Source organism: Clarias gariepinus, chromosome 6, assembly GCF_024256425.1.
Source record: "Clarias gariepinus isolate MV-2021 ecotype Netherlands chromosome 6, CGAR_prim_01v2, whole genome shotgun sequence".
Taxonomy (NCBI): Eukaryota; Metazoa; Chordata; class Actinopteri; order Siluriformes; family Clariidae; genus Clarias; species Clarias gariepinus.
This window is the reverse complement of record NC_071105.1, coordinates 37,446,461-37,468,007: the sequence shown is the minus strand read 5'-3', so window position 1 is coordinate 37,468,007 and position 21,547 is coordinate 37,446,461. Positions and strand designations below refer to the sequence as shown.

The 21,547-nt window shown below is 37.0% G+C and overlaps 2 protein-coding genes across 3 annotated transcripts; one reads left to right on the top strand and one right to left on the bottom strand.

Moving 5' to 3' along the window:
- Positions 1–1,085: 1,085 nt before the first annotated feature.
- LOC128526801 (cytohesin-interacting protein-like) lies at positions 1,086–7,919 on the bottom strand. The gene is made up of 8 exons (XM_053498954.1): positions 7,761–7,919; positions 7,509–7,552; positions 7,327–7,381; positions 7,094–7,190; positions 6,845–6,938; positions 4,956–5,022; positions 4,641–4,707; positions 1,086–1,806 (listed from the first exon to the last, which is right to left on the bottom strand). The coding sequence occupies exons 1-8, from the start codon at positions 7,848–7,850 to the stop codon at positions 1,718–1,720; spliced, it is 603 nt and encodes a 200-aa protein (XP_053354929.1). The 5' UTR covers positions 7,851–7,919; the 3' UTR covers positions 1,086–1,717.
- A 2,149-nt stretch (positions 7,920–10,068) lies between these two features.
- Positions 10,069–19,836, top strand: c6h7orf57 (chromosome 6 C7orf57 homolog). Of its 2 annotated transcripts, none has more exons than XM_053497677.1 (8): positions 10,069–10,148; positions 13,523–13,589; positions 13,691–13,864; positions 15,212–15,284; positions 15,566–15,659; positions 16,770–16,855; positions 16,999–17,099; positions 19,052–19,836. In XM_053497677.1, exons 2-8 carry the CDS (start codon positions 13,553–13,555, stop codon positions 19,102–19,104), a joined length of 618 nt encoding a protein of 205 aa, XP_053353652.1. In that variant the 5' UTR covers positions 10,069–10,148; positions 13,523–13,552; the 3' UTR covers positions 19,105–19,836. The 2 variants fall into 2 exon arrangements, with proteins under 2 accessions (XP_053353652.1, XP_053353651.1); XM_053497676.1 differs by having other exon boundaries at positions 16,767–16,855.
- Positions 19,837–21,547: the final 1,711 nt, after the last annotated feature.

Genomic DNA, 21,547 nt, shown 5'->3' with positions numbered 1-21,547 from the left:
CCACCACCAGCAGCAGCAACCTGGACTGGTGATATTGATAATTGATGCAGGATGGATCCATGTTGTTTAGGCCAAATTCTGACCCTTTCACCCAAATGTCACAGCAGAAATCAAGACTAATCAGATCCCAGGAGATGTTTTTCCCATTTTCTGTTGTCCAGTTTTGGTGAGTCCTTTATGTGAAGTGTAGTGGTAACCCCGGTGGTCTATTGATCAGAAGGGCTCAGGTTCAAACCCCAGCACCATCAAATGCAGTAAATGTAAAAAAGTGTAGCCTCGGTTTCCTGTCCTTGGCTACCTGCTGTAGCCCATCTGCTTCAGGGTTCGGCGTGTTCAGAGATGCTCCTCAGCATACCACGGTTCTAACGAGATCTTAATTGAGTTACTGTTGCCTTTCTATCAGCTCGAACCCTTCTGGCCATAAACAAGGCGTTTTTTTCCGCCCAGCGATCCGCCACACTGGATATTTTCTCTTTCTCAGACTGTTCTTTGTCTCTAACCCCTAGAGATGGATGTGTGTGAAAGTCCCTGCAGATCAGCAGTTTCGGAAATACTTAGACACAGCCAGTCTGGCGCCAACCACCATGCCGCGTTCAAAGTAACTTAAATCACTTTACAGCACGTCCCCATTCTGATGTGCGGTTTGAACTTCAGCGCGTCGTCCAGACTGAGTATGTGTCCTCATCGGCCTGACTTAACCACCTTAAGACTTTATATGAGTCATAGAGATGTGATATCCTGTCACACCATATATGATTACCGTATGTTTATGATGCTACCGATAGACGCCAGGATGTGTTTACCAAACCAGACCAAACCAAACCATCAACTGGAAATCTTTCATACATGCGCATGTTTTTATCAATCATTAAATCGAGTGTGAAATGCCAGTGTGAGTGTGGTGGGCGTTAATGAAACTGCTTCTTGCTTGCCGTTGCGATTGTGGCGAGTGATTCTCAGACACGCAAGCTCTTAAGGCTAGAGCGATACAATCGCCATGGTTTCTGATTGCTAACCGAGCAAGACGGTTGATTTGTGTTAACACAAAATAAGATAAAAGACAAAACTTCTCATGACAGACAGGATGCTTTTTTAATTAGAACTCCTACAGTATTTGCAGTACAAGTTGTCTTACACATAAATAAATGTATAAATACAAAAATAGATCGACAGTTAAACATAAAAAGCAATACGTTCAATAAGTTAAAATTTAAATAATAATAATTATTAATAAATATAAAGTCATAAAATCATTTTTTTAAACCCGTTTTAACAAAAATAGGAGAAAACACAAGGATACTGCTTGGTCATGTCATACCCTGTGTTATATACAGTACAACAGCACTGAAATCCGAATGGTCAGAGGGTGATGAGTCGTCTTAAACAACAGCTGCGAATCACAGGTTTGCATTTAGAGAGACTTGTACAGCAGACGGACTACAAACTGTATAATCACTGATATGGTGACGTTAACGTGCTTCTGTTAGGGAAGGAGTCTCCAGTGTCAGGGGATTTTGTAGCAGGCACTGGTTAAGCCGTAACGTTCTGACAAAGCTTTAAGACAGAGGTGTTTACACTTCATGGAATCCCCGCACTTTTGTTTATAGCTGAAGCGTTTTCAAGCTTTAACGCATCTTAACAAAGATGCTCAAACAGCTCTAAGCTTTAAAAGCCCTAAGGCACAGGGTTCAGACACGGTTCAGGTCGTCTTAGAGTTCTAGGTTTGAAGAGGAAGAAGACCAGAGGAGAGCGTCAGGTCCTGAGGTGAGGCGAGGCGTGACGGAGACTGCGTGCAGCGTAGCTCACCTGAAACACAGCGAAGAGAGCGAGGTTTAGCACAGAGCATCATCCGTGTATAATGTGAAAAAACATATGGTATCCCCCAACACACACACACACACACCATAAGAAAGATCCGTTAATCAAGAAGGAGGATGTCATCATTAGACTTGAAGTTTGTCCAAACATACTCGAGTGTTTAAATAGAAGAAACAAATGATGGAGGTCGATTATTTTAGTTGAAATAGAAGGTCGGGACATGAGGTGTCCTCTTACACATGCAAATGTGAAATAATTTGCATGGAGCAAAAACTTGCAAAGTTAAAATGAAGATGCACAACAAAAAGTGTTGAATTAACACCTCGCAGGGCTTAAAGAACTGAAATTAGGGCGTTAAATAAAAACAGGGGATTTTACCAAAGTATGTTAATCTTCAGGGGCGGCTTCAGAGTTTTAGCATTCACGACTCTTTAAAAAAAAAGCAATCGCTATTGTTATCTACTTAAGTAGTAGACGAGGACGTTACTGAGGGTACGAGGGCGTCCAATTCTGGCTCCTGGTCTCTTCTTGTTTATTTTGGGATCCACATTCAAATGGGTTTAAATTTGTTTAAATGGCAAAACATAACATTGTTCTGGTTCTTAAATCTGTTTGGCTAATCCGTGTTCGAGGCTTCACCCGACAGTGATAACTTCGCAGTAATCCCACCCCATGCCCAAACCCCACCGACTGGATGCAGTGCCGGATAAAACAAATGGAAGGGTTGCATCAGGAAGGGCATCCGGGGGGTAAAACATGTGCCAGGTTGTTGTGTGGATCGGATGCTCCGCTGTGGCGAAACAGCGAAAGACTAACAACAACAACATTAAAGATGTAATTAAGACATTACTTTGTCTGATCTGTTTAGGTTATATTGTTTAGCAACCAAAGCATATTGTTAGGATTGTTTGGTAAAATCATCAAGGTATTAAGAGTTTTTCAGCGCTGAATTATTGTCGCTGTTATATGGACTCTTATATGCCTTATTGAACTAATGCATTAAAAAAATATATATTTTTTTGGATTGCACAAAGCTTCTTAAACCTAAAAGTTGGTCCTAGTGATGAAATTCTTAAATATAGTAACTACTGTCTGGAAATTGGTTACTTCAAAAGAGGACACATTTTCAACATTTGAGCCCGTATTCACAAAGCTTCTTAAACCTAAAAGTTGCTCCTAGTGACGAAGTTCTAAGAAAATTCGTAGAATTATGACATTTTTTTTTAGAAATTTCCCTTAAATTTAGGATTAAATCTTAGTTAAGATAAAAATGATTCACGAAACATCTTAGCCCTAAAAACAGCTCCTAAGGTAAGAATTGTTAAGAGTAGAGAGGAGGACTTTTAAGAGGCTTAAGAGTTTCTATAGCAGAGGACTAAATGGTGGAAAGAAGAAATATTCTCCAAATACTGAACGTAAAGATAAAAGAAAACACTGCTTTTCTGTCCAATTTGTTTTTTTTTGTTGTTTTACTTCCTTACGTCTCTCTTGGATTGTTCGCTACATAATCTCCAAAAGTGCAACTTAAAACATGCGATCATGTAAATTGGTAAAAGGTCAGTGATTTTGCTACCAGCAATCTGAAATGGTATAATAAAAGTAATAATAAAATCAGTACGGTAGATAAATGTAAGAACTTTAATATAGTAACTACTGTGTGGAAATTGGTTGCTTCTAAAGTAGACATATTTTCAACATTTGGCTGTTTTAATTAATTTTAATATATTTAGTCTATACAAACATTATGATATCATGTATTTTATTTTCACAAAGAGTGTATTTAAAGACCTTTGCAGAGGTCAGAGGTTATTTTTTAATCAACCAATCACAGTCCTTGAATTGCTGCATCATCCCTAGCAACGGGGTCGGCCACGCCTCCTCACTAAGATAAAGGGTTTTTGTATTTTCCTTGCTCAGAGTTACTCTGAGAAGTTTCCTAAATCACTTTTAGTCTAGGACTCCCAGCTAGGACCTTTTAAGCTAAGATAGGAGCTCTCTGAGAGAATTATAAGAAGCTTTGTGAATACGGGCTCAGGTTAGCAGGTTTTTGAGTTCTTTCCTGGCTGGGCCACATACAGTATCCAGCAGCTTGTGGTGTACTGGGTGTACTGGTGGCCAGTTTTTACTTCTTTTCTTTTTCTCAGCATTTTCTATATATCTCCATTTATACCTTAATTAATCCTAGCCAAAGTCTTATTTTGCAGGTTTTTTTTTCTCCATTATGTCTGTCAGAAGTAATTCTTCTGCATTATTACTACGCCGCGTATCAATCACACATCATGGAGAAAACAATCATCCCCTTAACAAGCGAGTCCTCTCTTCTTCTGTATTCGCTACTAAACGTTCCTCAGTATAACAGACGGTAGCAAATTAAAATTTTTAAACCCCAAATTATAAACGGATGACTTTCTCCAATGCCTTAATGGTTGAGATTTGTCTGACTCAGATTGATGTGCGCCGACCACAATAAAACCATTGTACGTATGTGGCACTGAGAGTTGTTGTTTTTTTTTTTCACACATGGCATGAAGTGTATTCTCAGTGTGCCTTGCCATATTCTCAGAAACAGGTATAAAACTTTCTTTTTCACAGTTTGTCATTTCTGTTCATGTGTCTTCCTGGCAGTGAAGCACAACCACCCACCCACACACACACACACACACACACAGAGTCATTATTATGTTAAGATGCAAGTTTAAGGGGAAATGATGCTCTTCCCCTTGCTTATGAGAACCCACATATCTCTTTTGACATCACCCTTCTTTCACACACTCACATGCACGTACACACACACACACACGCGCACACCTGCGGTTACACACCTCCTCTCAGACGCTCTTCCTGCATGATAAGTGTCTGCAGCTCCTCCCTCTTCTCTCTGAGCTGCCTCTGTGAGTTTGGGGGGAAAAACAGAGCACACAGTCAGCAGAGTCTAGCTGCATTTCCCTGAAACGCCTCCACTACAGAATGGAATAGAAATGCTGAATACGAACAATAAAGAAAGAAAGAAAGAAAGAAAGAAAGAAAGAAAGAAATGCCATGCAGGCATGTGGGAAAAGTGAGAGGGGTGTGTGTGTGTGTGTGAGAGAGAGAGAGAGAGAGTGTTTTGTACAGTAGGTGTTACGATGAAACCTTACCTGTAATTCTTCCCGTTTCTTTTGTAGTTCCTTTTGTTTAACTGCCGTTCCCCTAACGATCTCCATCCTACAAACACACACACACACACACACACCATCAATATGGTGAATCCGACACTTAAACACTTACTCAGGTTACTTATTCAGTACATAACTATTCAGAATACTGAAAACACAACACATGCTAAGACTGCTTTCTAAAAAGAAAAAAAAACACATCAAGTACACGATTCATATAAATACATAATACTTTCAGCATTAATTATGCAATATCTCTCCACAACACCGATTCAAAATACTTACAGTACAGTATTTAGTATACAATACCGATTGAGAGTCATTACTCGGTCCTAACGTCTGTATGTCATTTATCAATCATATAATACTTTTGAGAGCAACCTACAGTACTCACAATACTTAGAGAGTATTTAAACTGTTACGGCTTTTTAAGGGTGCGTGTTCAGGATATATTTTAAGTCCAAAATACTCATACAGAATACATTTTTTTACAAAATGCTTTTTAAACCTGCCTACTAGGAAAACTTTAACTATCCAGTAAGTATTCTAAATACACAATACTTATTCACAGTATTTATTGAGACCACGGTACTTATTTATAACTCACTGAGTACACCATACTAATTCACAATAAACACCAAATACACAATACTGATTGACTATACACACTGAGTCTACAATATTGATACAAAATGCTTAATGAGCACAATACTTATTCACAATACCCACTGATTACACAATACTTATTCACAATACTCACTGAGTACACAATACTTATTCACAATACTCACTGAGTACACAATACTTATTCACAATACTCGCAGAGTACACAATACTTATTCACAATACTCGCAGAGTATACAATACTTATTCACAATACTCACAGAGTACACAATACTTATTCACAATACTCACAGAGTATACAATACTTATTCACAATACTCAGTGATTACACAATACTTATTCACAATACTCACAGAGAACACAATACTTATTCACAATACTCGGTGATTACACAATACTTTTTCACAATACTCAGTGAGTACACAATACTTATTCGCAATACTCACTAAGTACACAATACCTATTCACAATACTCAGTGATTACACAATACTTATTCACAATACTCAGTGAGTACACAATACTTATTCACAATACTCACTGAGTGCACAATACTTATTCACAATACTCGCTTAGTGCACTATACTTATTCACAATACTCACAAAGTACACAATACTTATTCACAATACTCACAAAGTACACAATACTTATTCACAATACTCACTGAGTACACAATACTTATTCACAATACTCACTTAGTGCACTATACTCATCCTAAATACTTACTGAGTACACTATACTTATACGAGTACGCTATACTATTTCACAATAACCACCGCGTACAAAAATACTGATTTAAAATACTCACCAAATCCACAATACTGATTTACAATACTTAATTGGCACATGACTTATTCTTATACTGAATCAGCATGCGATACTAATTCACAATACTCACAATCAAGCACAATACTCATTCTAAATACTCACTGAGTACACAATACCTATTCACAATACTCACTGTGTACACAATACTCATTCAAAATATCTACTAAATACCTATTTAAGATACTCATTGGGTGCACAGTGTTTATTAAGAATACCATTTGTCTACACAGTATTTATTTAGAAAACGTGAAAATGAAATTGAAAATGTTTATTACTTGGGAAAATCCCAAGTGTTGTTTGAAGACTTTCTAAGTTCATACGAGTCCAACTGGCCCTACAGTAAGTAACCCCTGCTGGGTGTTAACTCAACACTGGGGATTGTGCTACAGTAGGTCACTTTTAAAGTAAATTCATCCTTACTTTAGTACGCAGGAGCTCTTCTGAATGAGGTCAACGATTTGCTGATGGTCGAAACCTTCTACACAAATGCTGTTGACACTCAGGATGACATCACCTGAAGGACAGAGAGAGAGAGAGAGAGAGAGAGAGAATGTTAAACGTATTTACACTAAAAGTCTTAACGTAACTCAGATGTCTATGTGTTATCATTTAAGGGTTCAAGAAACATGGTGTCAGTCAGTTAATAAGGAGAAGAGAAACACCCCTGACCTGTCTTTACCCCAGCGCTCTCTGCAGGACTGCTCTCCTTCACCAGACACACGCAGGTTAACGGCTCGGTGCTGTCAGTAGTGTTGTTCTCATAAGTCTATAGCAACGAGAGACACACAGACACAACAGTTTATTTTATCATCTCCGGCATTACTCGGTCTCACGGACCTGGGGAAGTGAATTTAAGTCGGATTGTGTAGTTTTAATGTTTCTTACGATTAGCTGTAATTTACCCTTATATTAAATCCGAATGCCTCGGTGTCTTTCTTTGAAATCGTCACATTTTGTCTGTAACACGAAAAAAAAAACCCACACATATAAGTTAAACATACAGTACAGTAAATAACTACATAACTATATCATCCGATTAAAAATAAAACATATCAAAAGACATCATGTAATGAGCTGCGGTTACCTTTCATAGTAGTGTGTCGAGTGTTTTATCCGAGCCATCCTTTCCTGAGAAAATACATTTTAAACCTTTATTTAATTTTTAAACTGTTTTATATCATCACATTTAGAATTCTGGAAACTTATAAGAGAACGTGAACAATACGACGCCGCGTGTTTTGACAGCACATATTAGTGAGGAATCATTTTCAAACGTTCTGATCAATCAGGATGAAATAACTAATCATTAATGAGTGTAATAATAACTAACACTCACTGTACGCGCTTGTCCCTCTCTGGTCACGCAGGCCGCTCGGCTGCTCTTCCTCAGCAGGTTTTTGATTAACATCACTGAGCTCATTGTCATCCTCTCTCTCTCTCTATCTCTCTTCCTCTTTCTCTCTCTGTGTGTCTTTCTCGCTCTTCTCCTCTCTGCGCTTCTGTCTGTTCATCCGCCGTGCGATTGCTTTGATACTCGAGAGGCAGAAGTCATGTGACCTCAGTGAAACCCCATGGGACTTTCGGTTCGGCTTGAGCATCAAGTCTGTTTACCGTAAAGTGTGACTCGGGGTTCACACTGAAGAGGAAGGAAACGGTTAAATTTCCAGCACAGTCACCAACCTTACTGAACTCAAACGTACAGAAAAAAACCTTTAGAATAATAATAATACTAATAAAGTGGCACTGTGGCTCAGTGGTTAGCGCTGTGGCCTCGCACCTTCAGGGTCCCGGGTTCGATTCCCACCTCAAGTCTGTGTGTTTGGAGTTTTTGCATGTTCTCCCCCGGTTGGGTTTCCCCCCACAGTACATAGACATGCAGATTAGGCTAATTGGCGTTCCCACATTGTTTATAGTGTGTGCGATGGATTGGCACCCTGCCTCGTGCCTTAAGTCTCCTGGAAAAGGTTCCAGGCCCCCCATGACCTTATATACAGGGTAAAGCAGTAAAGACAATAAGTGAGTAATAATAATAATAATAATAATAATACACCACACCACCGTGCCACCTCCTAGTACTGTTCTATTCAGTTCAATTCCATTTTATTTGTATAGCAGATTTAACAATGGCCATTGTAACAAAGCAGCTTTACACAAACCAAAAAAAAAAAAAAGGAAATAAGTTTGTTGAGGAAATCTTCTGTATACACATTATATTTATCAGATTTTCCCCGATGAGCAATCCGAGGGCGACGGTGGCAAGAAAAAAAATCCCTAAGGTGTACAATAGGAAGAAACCTTCAGGGGAACCTGTCTAAACAGGGAACACATCCTCATTTGGGTGATATCAGATAGCAGGGAGAGTGATCTGCAGTCATACTGAGTGATACTAAAAGTGATATTAATAACAGAAGTGGAAGTAGCAGCAGCAGTCAGGATGGGAGTTGTTATTGTTGTTGTTGTTGTTGTTGTAGTAATATCTGTAGTTATATTGGTAATCGGAGTAATAGTGGTAGTGGGGTTGGGAGCAGACATACAGCCTGACAAAAAGAAAATAGAACGCGTAGACCCGTTCGATAGCAAATTATAACGACTGTTCCAAAGAAATTAGTAGACGAATCGCTATTGCACAGAGTTTTTGTGTTACTGAATGAAATCTGGAAAATAATAAACAGATAAAATGTGTATTCTACACACTACTCTATGCTTGTGAAACAGATAGATAGATAGATAGATAGATAGATAGATAGATAGATAGATAGATAGATAGACAGACAGACAGAAAGTAGTAACAGTAGTAGTAATGATCATGGCAGAAGTACTAGTAATAGTACTAATAGTAGTATTAGTACTAGCAGCAATACTATTTTTTATTAGTAATACTAACTATTATCAGTAATACTGTTATTGATACTTTTGATATTACTGGTAGTAGTATTAATACTTTTTTTAATACCACTGCCGGGTGTATTAACAACAATATTATACTACCAGTAGTAGTACTATTAATACTAGTATTACTACTTCTACTATTAACAGTAATGATGATGGCAGACGTACTGACAATAGTACTAGTAGTGGTAAAAGCAATAGCAGCAACAATAGTAGTAATAGTAGCAGAACTACTACTACTATTACTACTACTTCTAGTAGTAATGATTTCTAGTAGTAACGATTGTGGTAGAAGCACTAGCATTAGTACTATTACTATTAATAATATTATATAATGATTAATAAAATAATATTAGAAGTAACAGAAGGAGTACTACTACTATTACTTATAGTACTACTATTACCACTACTACTACTACTACTAATACTAAGACTAAAAAAAATAACAATAACAATAATTAGTAATTATAATTACTACACCTTCGGCTACTAATACAGCTTCTAGTACTTTTGCTAGTACTTCTGCCACCATCATCATTACTACTACTAATAGTATTATTAGTATTAGAAGGATTACAGTAGTGGCAATTTAATATTTTTTTCACACCATGCAGCTTTATTTTTATCTATTTATTTATTTATTTTTTTATTTTTTTATTTAAACACCTCAGACCATGCAGTATAGTGTAGAGGGGATCTGTAGTGTCGCTCATGAGTCAATAGGGGGCGTAGGTGCGCTTCGTACTTCAGCAGCGCTGCAGTGTGACGCGTCGACGAAGTGCACAGAAGAGGCTTCGTCAGGAGGAGACGCTAACAGTCCACCGGTCCGACACACGTAAGCGCGTTTAATATAAAACTTACACCTGAAAATCCGCGCAATGTGCCCGGGAGGCGGGTGTACATACACACGGCGCCGCATTTTTCGAAATTCCGGCAGTTCTATCGCTTTAGTTCGGCGTTTAATAGGCCGCCGAGTGTTTGATGCTACATGACGCTAGCATCGCGCGTGATGCTGCTTTTTGTTACCAGGCGACCGAGATGCCTCGCCCTGTAGCGCGGAGGCTAATTAGCCGCGCTAGCGTTCTGACGATAACGGCTCGTTTATACACAGCAGCATTTTAGCCGATTTATTTGATCGTGTTACGATAAAGGATGAGGATTAGAGATAAAGCACGGAGATTATGTGATGTGTAGCTGGCCCAGTAGCTAATGGTAATCCGCTGTAGCCTGGACCAAGTTAGCTGCCCTGGATGGTAGCCGCACAGAGCACTGATTAGATTGATTATTTAATAGGAAAAAAAAAAGAAAGAAAATCACACTTATTTATGTTTATTGTTAATGTGCGCTCTCGACTAAAGATGGATTTCGATTTTATGTTTTAAACGAATTATCCGAGCTTTATATATATATATATATATATATATATATATTTCCACATCTTTAGAATATGATTTTATTGGATTGACAGTTAAATATACACACATTAGCTGTTAAATGTGAATTCTTGTTAAAATATTATTTTCTTTATCATGATATAATGAGGTAATTTTATTAACCAGTACACCATTTAGGAGTAAATTTAATAAAGATATATAATGCTATTATTATTATTATTATTATTAATCACATAATTATAAGACACATACCGAAGATATCGAATGTTTCCTGTTACGACATTTGGATTGATTTATAATAAACAGCAGTGGTAGTATTTAAACAGGATTAGGTTACAGGCCCACATGTGCCCTAGTAAACCCTGTATTAAATATTTCTCCTCGTCAGTAATAACAGAAATCCTGCTTTAACTGCTGTAATGCATCACTTATGACGATCAGAAGGTTGTGAGGTCAGATCTCAGCACTGCGCATTTGCTCGAGGCCCTTAACCTTCACCTGATAACCGAGAGAAATGGATAAGAGCTTCTCTGGAAAATGTCGTAAATGTGTTATTATTAATATAACTATTACAGCTCTTACTTGTGCAGTTTATTTTACACTGTTCCCTGTTACCATTATTATTATTGATACTACTCAGCATGAAGCGGTATAGTCGTTGAGTGAGTGTTATTACTACTACAGTTGCATCTACATTTAATTCTACCTCTACTTTTACTACTTATTTATTTATTTATTTAAAAAAAAAAAAAAAAAATTATTTGTCACATATAGTAGTAGTATATATATAGTAGTAAAAATGCTTATACGACCGCCTGTGACCATAAAAAAAAAAGAAAAGATTATCGGTAAGAAAAAAATTATGGAATAAGTTAAGAAATATAATTAAATAAAATATATATATTTTTAAAAACTTAGCTATACAAATATAGAAAACTTTAGTTGTAGATTTACTCCATGTACAGTGAACTAAATTTAAGTAAATTTGTCAAGGGAGTGAATTTGCACTATTTTGCACGTTTTTCACACATTTATTACTATTTCTGTTATTACTGTTTTTTTTTTATTAACACTGCTATTGCTCCTGTTACCTGTACTAGTGTTATTGATACTACTACTACTGCTACTATTATTACTACTAATACTAATGTTTGTCTTGATTGCTATTCCTGGTAGTGTTATCTATGCTGCTACTTTTTTGCCCTGTCTGTTTATATAAATGAGACATTCTGTTTGGCTGGTGTATCGGGCGTCCTTCACCGTGTAACAGTAGGCCACACAATCAAATGTATTACAGTACACAGCGTCATCACCTTTTATATCACATGTGGTAATAGTATACCTGCCAAAACACTAGAGCACCCTAAGGAGCGGCGGCGAGTTGACCTGACCGTACACTTAAGATCTTAACATGGTAAAAAAGGTAATAGGTTGTGTGGTATGCCCGGGTGGGGATGCGATGGTGTTGGTGCTTGGGCCCACTCATCATTACTTGCAGCTATATATATATATGTATATGTATATATGTATATGTATATATGTATATATGTCTATATGTCTATATATATATATATATATATGTATATATGTATATATATGTATATATGTATATATATGTATATGTATATGTATATATATATGTATATGTATATATGTATATATATATATATATGTATATATGTATATATATATATATATATGTATATATATTATATATTTGGGTAAACTCCCTCATTTTTAGATTTTAAAGATACTTCTACCACTATCACCGCTGGTGCCACCATTACTGCTACTACAATTACTACTAGTATTATTGCTCAGACTGCTAAGGCTCTAGGTTGTTGAACTAAGGATCTGAGGATCTGTGTTTGAGCCTCGTCGTCGTTTAGTTGCCACACCCCATGCTACCCAGCCAATGCATGCAGTGCCGGTCCCAAACCCAGGAGCACCGCGATAAAGTTTCATTATTATAATACTATTAATAATTTTGCTACCGCTACTACTGATATAACTACTATTACTGTTACTAATACTTGTAATAATGCCAGTACTATTACTGTTACTAATATAATTACTATTACTTCTGCTACTAATACTACTGTTACTAATGCTAGTGCTATTTCTACTATTATAATCATGGCTACAGCTTCTGCTACTATTACTACTAATAGTTTTGCACCTTCTGCTAGAAATATTATTACTACTAGTACTGATTATACTATCACCGTTGTTACAATATTATTATTATTATCACCACAATTACTCCTACGGCTGCCACCACCTCATTACTTAGAACAGTTACCAATCATTAGTTCATCTCAAAATTCAACAGATGGCGCTGTACATTTTTTAATCCACGCTTATGAGTGTCAGTTAAACTGTCACGTTCGACTGCTGTTTCTTCCTCTTCAGAAAAGGGAATTATGACATAATTTATCATGGTGTCAGTTGTATCATTTTCTTTCTTATTTTTTTGTTTTTACGGTTTTAATCCAGCAAAATTGTGGAAATATAATCATCATATCTGATGTGTATTATACACACCATTGCCTTGAAGTATCGTGAAATGACGTCTTGTTTTTTTTACATTATCGTGGTTTGGATTAGATTCAAGGGTGTAAGTGATAAATGTACATAATGCGCACGCACACACACATCTTGGCCACTTTCTAAAGGCATTCCCCTACACTGATCATGGCGCAGCCTCTTTGGCTTTTCATAAATCCTTATTTTTCTTCAAAGCAGATTTTATTCAGCGGCTCTGCCCTGTTGGCTGAGACTATTTTTGTAACCTTGTCGCATTTCTCCTTCACAGCATTCTCTGCGCTGACCCGAAAAATCAGACATGTCCACAGAGCCCAACTACCGCCGCACTAAACCCGGTAAGGCTCGCTGCAGAGACGTGCAACCGTCAACGCTGCCTCGGGGTGGGGTTTCTTCATGATATTTATGATTTACGCCCTTAATTTTGATCTTGTCTCAGGAATGAAAGCCAGCGTCCCGAATTCTAACGGTGCCAGCGGTCCCGCGTCGCAGATTCCTGGGCTGTCCCAAAGTGCTGACACGGCACCAGTGGAGAAAAGCAAGGGCAGGCGAGTCGGGATTCAGGCCACCGACTCGGACTATGTTAAACTCGCCAAGCAGGGAGGCCACAGGGGTGAGTAAACGCTCCATGTTTTTTCAGCTCACGTGCATCCTCCTAACGTCCCTTCTGTCATCACTACATCTCTTTAATGATGGTGCTCACACTGTAACCATAGCAACGTCCTTACTAGTGAGGTGTCCATCTCTGGATGAAGGCGTCTGCTAAACGGTGTGAACACGGCAGATGTGAAGTTGATCAGTTTGACGTTTATGATAATTTGATTTACAATTAAATATGTTTGCATTCCGGTCGATCAGTAGGGAGATATCTTCTATTCTGTGTGTCCCTAAACTTTTGTCCTCCATGTTTGTTTTTTTAGTTGCCTGATTTGTTGATGTCGCTCAGCATTTTTCAGATTTTTTTTTGTTTCAGTCCTATAGTTTAGGTATAAATGTCTGCCCGAGTGACAGCTCTGTCGCAACCCTGATGCTTTTCTGAGAAACTAAAAGAATTATTTCACAAGTAGTCCCCGACTTACGAATATCCGCAGTGTGTTTGTACGAACATTCATACATGCAAACAAATCACGGAAGTAGCTCACAACAGTTAGACACTGAGGTGCACCAGATACCAATAATTACAATTATATACAATATTTTCAGCGTATAAGTGACTGTATAAAATCTGTAACCAAAATCTGGTATATTGTACATCATGTGTGTAATACGTAATTTGTAAATGTACTTTTGAAAAATCCTCAACGAGACAAAGTTTACCGTTCAATACAGTGGAAAACAGCTCTGAGACAAAATGATGTCCGCGGTTTCCCCCCACGATTTAAAGCCGCAGAGACAACACTTACGTTTGACACGTGTGTGTGTGTGTGTGAGATTTATTTTCTTGGGCACGGTTGCGTTTTGGGGAAAAGTGACAGAGATGTAGTCAAGTGTATTGGTATGCATCACATTGTGTTGTCGTGTTTAAGACTTATTTAAGAGCTAATCGGACTACCTGTACCAGTAATCTAGACCCTTTTTTTTTTTTTTTGTCTCGAGGTGGGCGTGGCCATATGCCTCAACAGACCCAATCAATACGATAGTTTAGCGTGTATAGACAGAATGTGCAGAAGACACAGCAAGGAAACCATGACAGCATGGCTTACTCCAAAAAAAAAATAAATAAAGTAGACAATGAAAACTGAACTTTCAAAGATTAATGGACTGATGTAAAAAATATAAAATATATGTTTATTCTTTTTGCGTGAAGTTTAAATCCAGTTTGTCTCATATGTGGCGATGTTTAAAAAAAAAAAAGTCTAAGGTATATTATTAAAATTCTGTGAAAATTTTAAATTGCTTAAATTTAAATCTGAACTTGAGCCACAATCAGACTGTTTGTTTATTCACGTTTCTGTTTCAGGATTGTTGTCCCATGACCGCGAGCAGGGCGATGCCCAATGCGCTTCTGATTTGTCCCCCGTCGACGATCAAAGGTGAGATCTGATTATCAGAAGCGTCTGCCATTTTGTCCGAACACAGGTTTCAGCTCAGCAGAAGGACGTCTCCCATGTTTGCTACAGAAAGCCAGAAAGCAACGCCTTTGCGTGTCGTTGCTTGAACTTTCACATTTTCCCTTTTTTTTTATGACAACTGAAGACGGAAATGTTGTGCTAAGGTTTTTCTATGTTTATCACATGTTTATCATGTTGCAACATGTTGGTTCCTGTTGCTGTACATTGTCCAGCAGATATAAACAGTGGTTTTGTGCTTGCAGCCAGGGTAAAGCGAACGCGCAGAAGCTGGTGGCCCCGTTTGGGACTGATGATTGTTCAGGATGGGACAATGACTCTGGTGCTGGCAAAGACAAGGTGACAACAAAGTGCCGCCGCATCAGTGCCACCTCGCCTGACTGAAAACGCCATCACGCTCTTCTCTTGTTTCCATCTCATTCATGTTCATTTAGTTATTAGTGCATCCTTAACAGATTTCACTTTCCAGATCTCATTTTTTTTTTTGTGCTCTTTTTAATTTTTTCCCACTCGCACCTTTCCTCCACAACAAGGAAGCAGTATATACACCATCTGATGTTTTAATTAATTAATGAGCCTTTTGAAGCTACTCATAGAGAGAGAATGAGAGAGTAAAAAGAATATCTACAGTTAGATTATTAGTAGAAATGTTAATTTATGATGATGATTTATGATGATTCAACTATAATATGAAACAAACGATGTTTAGTGTAAAAAGGTGTCAAATAGTCAAGGAAAAGAATAAAAGAAAGAATTTAACTAAATTCTGAAACAAATGGCAAGTCTGGACTTGATTTAGAAATTATTTATTTGTTTATTTATATGGGGGATGGACATGTTTGCATTTTTTTTTTTTAATTCATATTGATTTTATTATATTTATTCGTTATATTTTATTATATACTTCTTATATTCAAGTTATTTTTATGTTGTTTTTGTGCAGTTTTTGTTTGGTCACACAATGCTGATATTCATGGGTTTTATTTTAACATTTTATTATACTATTTATTATTGATATACAAGATATAAGATATTTATAAGAGATTGTCTATTATTAATATTTTATCATATAAATGTTTATTATTATTATTATATTTTATTATTAAAATAGGTTTTTAACAATAAAGGATTTGGCAGTAAGCTGACAGGGGCTTATATCAGCCAGCACTCCTGCATTAGATGAACATTAACGTTACCTCTGTAGCGTCACGTGGAGGTGGATACGTTCCTCCACAGACGTTAGCTCGTAATTCAAGCAAAAGTAAAAGCAATTAATTCTCCCTCATTAAACCTCATCCTTTTCTTCTCCTATTTTCACTTCTGGTGATTTTAGTTGCTGTTCTGGGTCCTTTTATTTTTAAAGAGCATGTTAACCCTCTCGCCTCCATTACACTCTTTAAAGAAAACCTATTTGATGGAGTGATCATGTTTCCCTCCTTCACACAGAAGGCTCAGGTCGGCCACGCCACTGAGGAGATGCAGAACCTCTCTCTGAGCCAGAAGGACATCGAGGAGGCCGGCAAGTTCAAACGAATGTAGGTTGTTCCATGATGACGATTCTGAATACAGAAGATTGAGCATGTTGTTGTTGTTGTTACACAAAATATACAGTATCAAGTAATACACCTTTGCTGTGGTCATGTTCTCACAGACTTTATACATTTATGTTCTTTCACAGCTCACATGATAAGAAGCCAGTTGATCCGGTGAACATGTCCAAGCTGTTGAGCTTCGGCTACATGGAGGATGAAAAGAAGTCTCCTGACGATGAGGGCTCAAGTGAGATTTCTGATTCTCCCCATATTTAACCCATATTTACATACAATGGAACTGATATTTGCCAAATAGTTCATCAGCATTTACCCAATATTAAGCTAATACTAAGCTAATAAAAACAGTACCCAGCATTAACCTTCTATTTTCACAATGTTTGTCCAACAGTTATTCAAGATTTAGCCAGATTTTTTGCCTTATATTTGACTAATATTTACCCCAAGTTTAATGAACATTACTTCAACATTTACCAAATATTTATCCAATGTTTATCCAACATTTAGCTCATATTTTGCCAACATTTACCTAATAGTAATATTCAGTACATCATAATTGTGTGTGTGCGCGTGTATCTGTAAATGTTTAGTGTATTAAGACTTCAGTTCTGGGTTAAAAGTGAGCTGGAAAAGTCACTAGGCTCGACCTCATATGATTTATGGATTTATGGGTTGATTTTTATGGGTTAAACAACTATGGAAAGGGCTTTACATGTCTGAAAGGGGCTTAATATTTACCCAACATTTAACTAATTTTTAAACAATATTTACCCAATATTCAACTAATATTTACCCAATATTCAACTAATATTTACTTAATATTTAAACAATATTTACCCAATATTTACCTCATGTTTACCCAATATTTAAATATTTTTTCCAACATTTAATAAAAAAAATTAATATATATATATATATACTCAATATTCAACTGATATTTAACTAATATTTACTGAATATTTACTCAATATTCACTTAATATTTAACTAATATTTACCCAATATTTACTAAATATTTAACTAATATTTACTAAATATTTAACTAATATTTACTTATTATTCAACTAATGTTTACCCAATATTTAACTAATATTTACCTGACATTTGACTAGCCAGTATTTCCTCAATCTAAAGTTAATATTAAACCAATATTTAGCTAATATTTTACCCAAAACATAGCCAGCATTTGTCCTGTGTTTACTCAGCTGACGTTATTGTAAACTCAGTGTAGATTGTCGTTTGAAGGCAGTGTGATGCAGACAGCTGAGCTTCTCTCAAGTTTCAGCCAAAAACCCAAAATGATTTATTTTTTAGATAACGCACTGAGGTGTTTGAGCGTTCAGAGTGTGTTGTATTGCTCAGCAGTTTTGTCAGATCGAGTGATTTCCTTCACACACACTCGGGTCAGACTCATCATACTTCTTCCGTGAACTGCGGAGGCGGATCAGTCAATAACAACGTTTAGAGACACCGGGACTAAAAATAGATTCCTTCTGAGAGCGATGCACTCACTCAGGAGTACCACTCGCTTACTGGCAGCTCCTCCGTTCAGCTGAAGTTTTGCACGCTGTGAATTACGTTACGTCCCGGCTGAGGGTCACGTGTCGAATCGCTCGCCTTATAAATGCAGGTAGGGATCAGGTTCAGAATTACTGACACCCTTCGACATAAGAGAATTGAATATAATAAACATGGGACACAGAAGGAAAAGTTTTTATTTATTTTTTTACCAAAAACACATTATTGCAATTATTGGCACCTCACAACCTAATATCACCTGTAAAAAGGAAAAAAAAGTATACTTAATGATATTACGAACATGACAATCTAATATTAAAGAACACTCTAGATAAACCATTACGATAGTAATGAAATTGTTTTCCAGGAACAGCATGCTTATTGTTTCCCACCATAACAATTTCCATTTCCATATTAGCAATTCTTAAAGGACCACCCAATAAATATCTGTCACTTTTTTTAGTTAAATATAAAGTAGTTTTTTGTGCCAACAATATCAAACTTTTGTTAAACAGCTTATGTAGAGTGTTTCTTTAGGGGAGCGTATTAGTATAAACCTCTGGTTCGCACTTGCAATTTCTGTCAATCATCACCTTCCGACCAAACAGATTCAAGAAGAATTCAGCACCTGTGTAACCGATAAACGTTTCACTCTGTGTTCCAGGTATGTCATCAGAGCACGTGAGCACCGTCGCCCAGGAGGAGGAGCTGGAGTAAAAGCGCAGACGCTTCCTTCGGGGCCGTACGAGATTTCAGCCCACCGTCCTTCTTCCGTCCTTCACCCTATTTATGCAAATTTCTTTTAGTCATGGTTCTCTTTTCCACTCGTTCGTGTCACGCTTACATATCTAATGGTGCTTGTGATCCTTAAAATTAAATTTACCCGTACAACTAAGTGCTGTTTGTGAACCTTAATAAGAATCACACAAAGCTCGCGGCACAACCCGAAGCCTTCTAGGTACCGATGCAGCTTTTATTTTATATTTTAAACGCCAATTTATTTATTTACCTCCTTTTTTTTCTTCTCTTCATTCAACTGGAAAGAAACCCGTGACCTGCTCATGTTGGCGAGCTGCAGACACAGAAAGACTAGACGGTTTTTTTGTTACTTTTTTTTTTCTTCTCCGCCACATATCTCCAAACGTGTGCCAAGTCCTCGTCACTGTCACGACTACACTGCGAGACGAAGCCCGTTCGTGTCCAGAGCTTTCTAACGGGTTCCAGGGAGCTTTGCGTTCGTGAATGTGTTGCTATGCTGTTCGACGTTGTTTTTAGATGTTATGCTAAATTTTGACTAAATGTTTTGTTTTGTTTTTTTTTAGATTCAGGTGCAGTAGTATGTGCAAAGTACAGAGATTTAACTCCATAGCATTTTTCTGTCTCATTAAATAATGTTTACATTCAATGTTGATTATTGATAGACAAATAAAATATGCATGTGCATGGAAACTTGGTGGCACTGGTGTCTTTTTTGGGTGGGCGGGGTCATTACGCCAATTCGAAGGCTTTGGAAACTTGCTTTGGGGTGCCTCGTGCACAAACAAGGTAATGGAATTAAAGGTGATGCGCCTATCTTACTGAAGTAAAAGCGACTATATAGGGTATAATTAAACATGGTGTGATTAAAGACGAGGTGTAATTATAAGTGATTATGAGTAAGTGGGTGATTAGTGTAACGGCTGTACTCCAGGATAAGTAATTGGGCAATAAATTTCCATAAAGGCTTGCTGTATTATAATTTTGCACTTCATGTTCTAACACTATCATGTTCATACATGCACTTAAAATATAAATTTAAAAAGTCTAAAAAAGGTTTTCTGAGGTGCAGAAAGAGTTACAGAAACGATCTTGCTGAACACACTGGGAGGTTTCTCCCGAACGCAGACGATGTTGAGGGGCATACTCTCATTCCCCTGACTATCACAGTGACACTAACCGGATCATCAGCTGCTCTGAGATCATGAATGCAGAAGAGGGCGGATAGCACTTTTCTCTGAGAGAAAACAATTACGTAAATGTAATTTTTCCCTTCTTTTTTTTAACATAGCTCATTTTCTAAAGTGAATGCAGTTAATTTGACAATTTTTTTTTAGCAAATTTGAGGTAAGTTAAAAGTCATAATAGTAATAATTTAATAAAACAATTATAAAATATTAATTGAACATATATACACTTGAAGCTCAGCTTTCACACTTTCACTTTAAGGTCACTCCGATCTTCCTAAGTCTTTGAGAACAAGATAAAAGTATTGTTACAGTATATGCAGTGCTGTGCAAAAGTCTTAGGCACCATATTATATGCTCTGCCAAAATGAATAAATAAATAACATTACAGGCGAATATATGCATGGCTTTAAAGAAAAAAAATAAAGTACAAGACAGACCAGTTTTAGATGGAAACAAAAAACCTACTGTACGCTCTTGGGATTTGCATAAAAATAGGAAGGAGCGAGTGTGACAAAGAGTGTGGTTGGAAGGTGAAGTATCCAAAAGAACTCCTATTGTCCAGCAGGCTCAGTAAAACCTAACAGCTGTTTTACTTATACTGCTGTGTAAAGGTCCTGGGCACATACAAAAATACGGCATAAGCAAAAGATGCTTTTGAAAACATTTCTGCATAAAAGAAACCTCTATAAAGTAATTAAATAAAGTCAATATTTTGAGTGAAAACTCATTATTTGAATTAGGAGTTTAAGACAGATTTGCATAGTACTGTACTATAGGTAAAATAGTCGTTAGGTTTTACTGAGCATGCTGGAGAAAACCTAACAGCTGTTTTCTTATAAAACTGCACAAATCTGTGTTTAAAGCTCCTGATTTAAACAATGAGTTTTCACTTTTTTTACGTATAAAATACAATTGGTTTGATAAACATACTTGTGTTAAATTATATATAATTGTAATCCAAAAATAATTTCTACAGTCACTGGCAGCAAAACACACGACATGGTTCTGAATCAGCTGATTTCACCCCACATTAAAACCGCAGTTAACACTGCAGTCATGATGGCCGCAGTAGATTTATATGCGTACACCGATGTTTACAGTAAGTGCCTTTAAACAGTGTTCTCATTAATCTGCAATGAGTTCTGTAATATTTTTTCAAGTTCATTCTGCTCAAGTGAATCAAGGCACTGTGGAGAAAGGAGACAGAGTTTTAG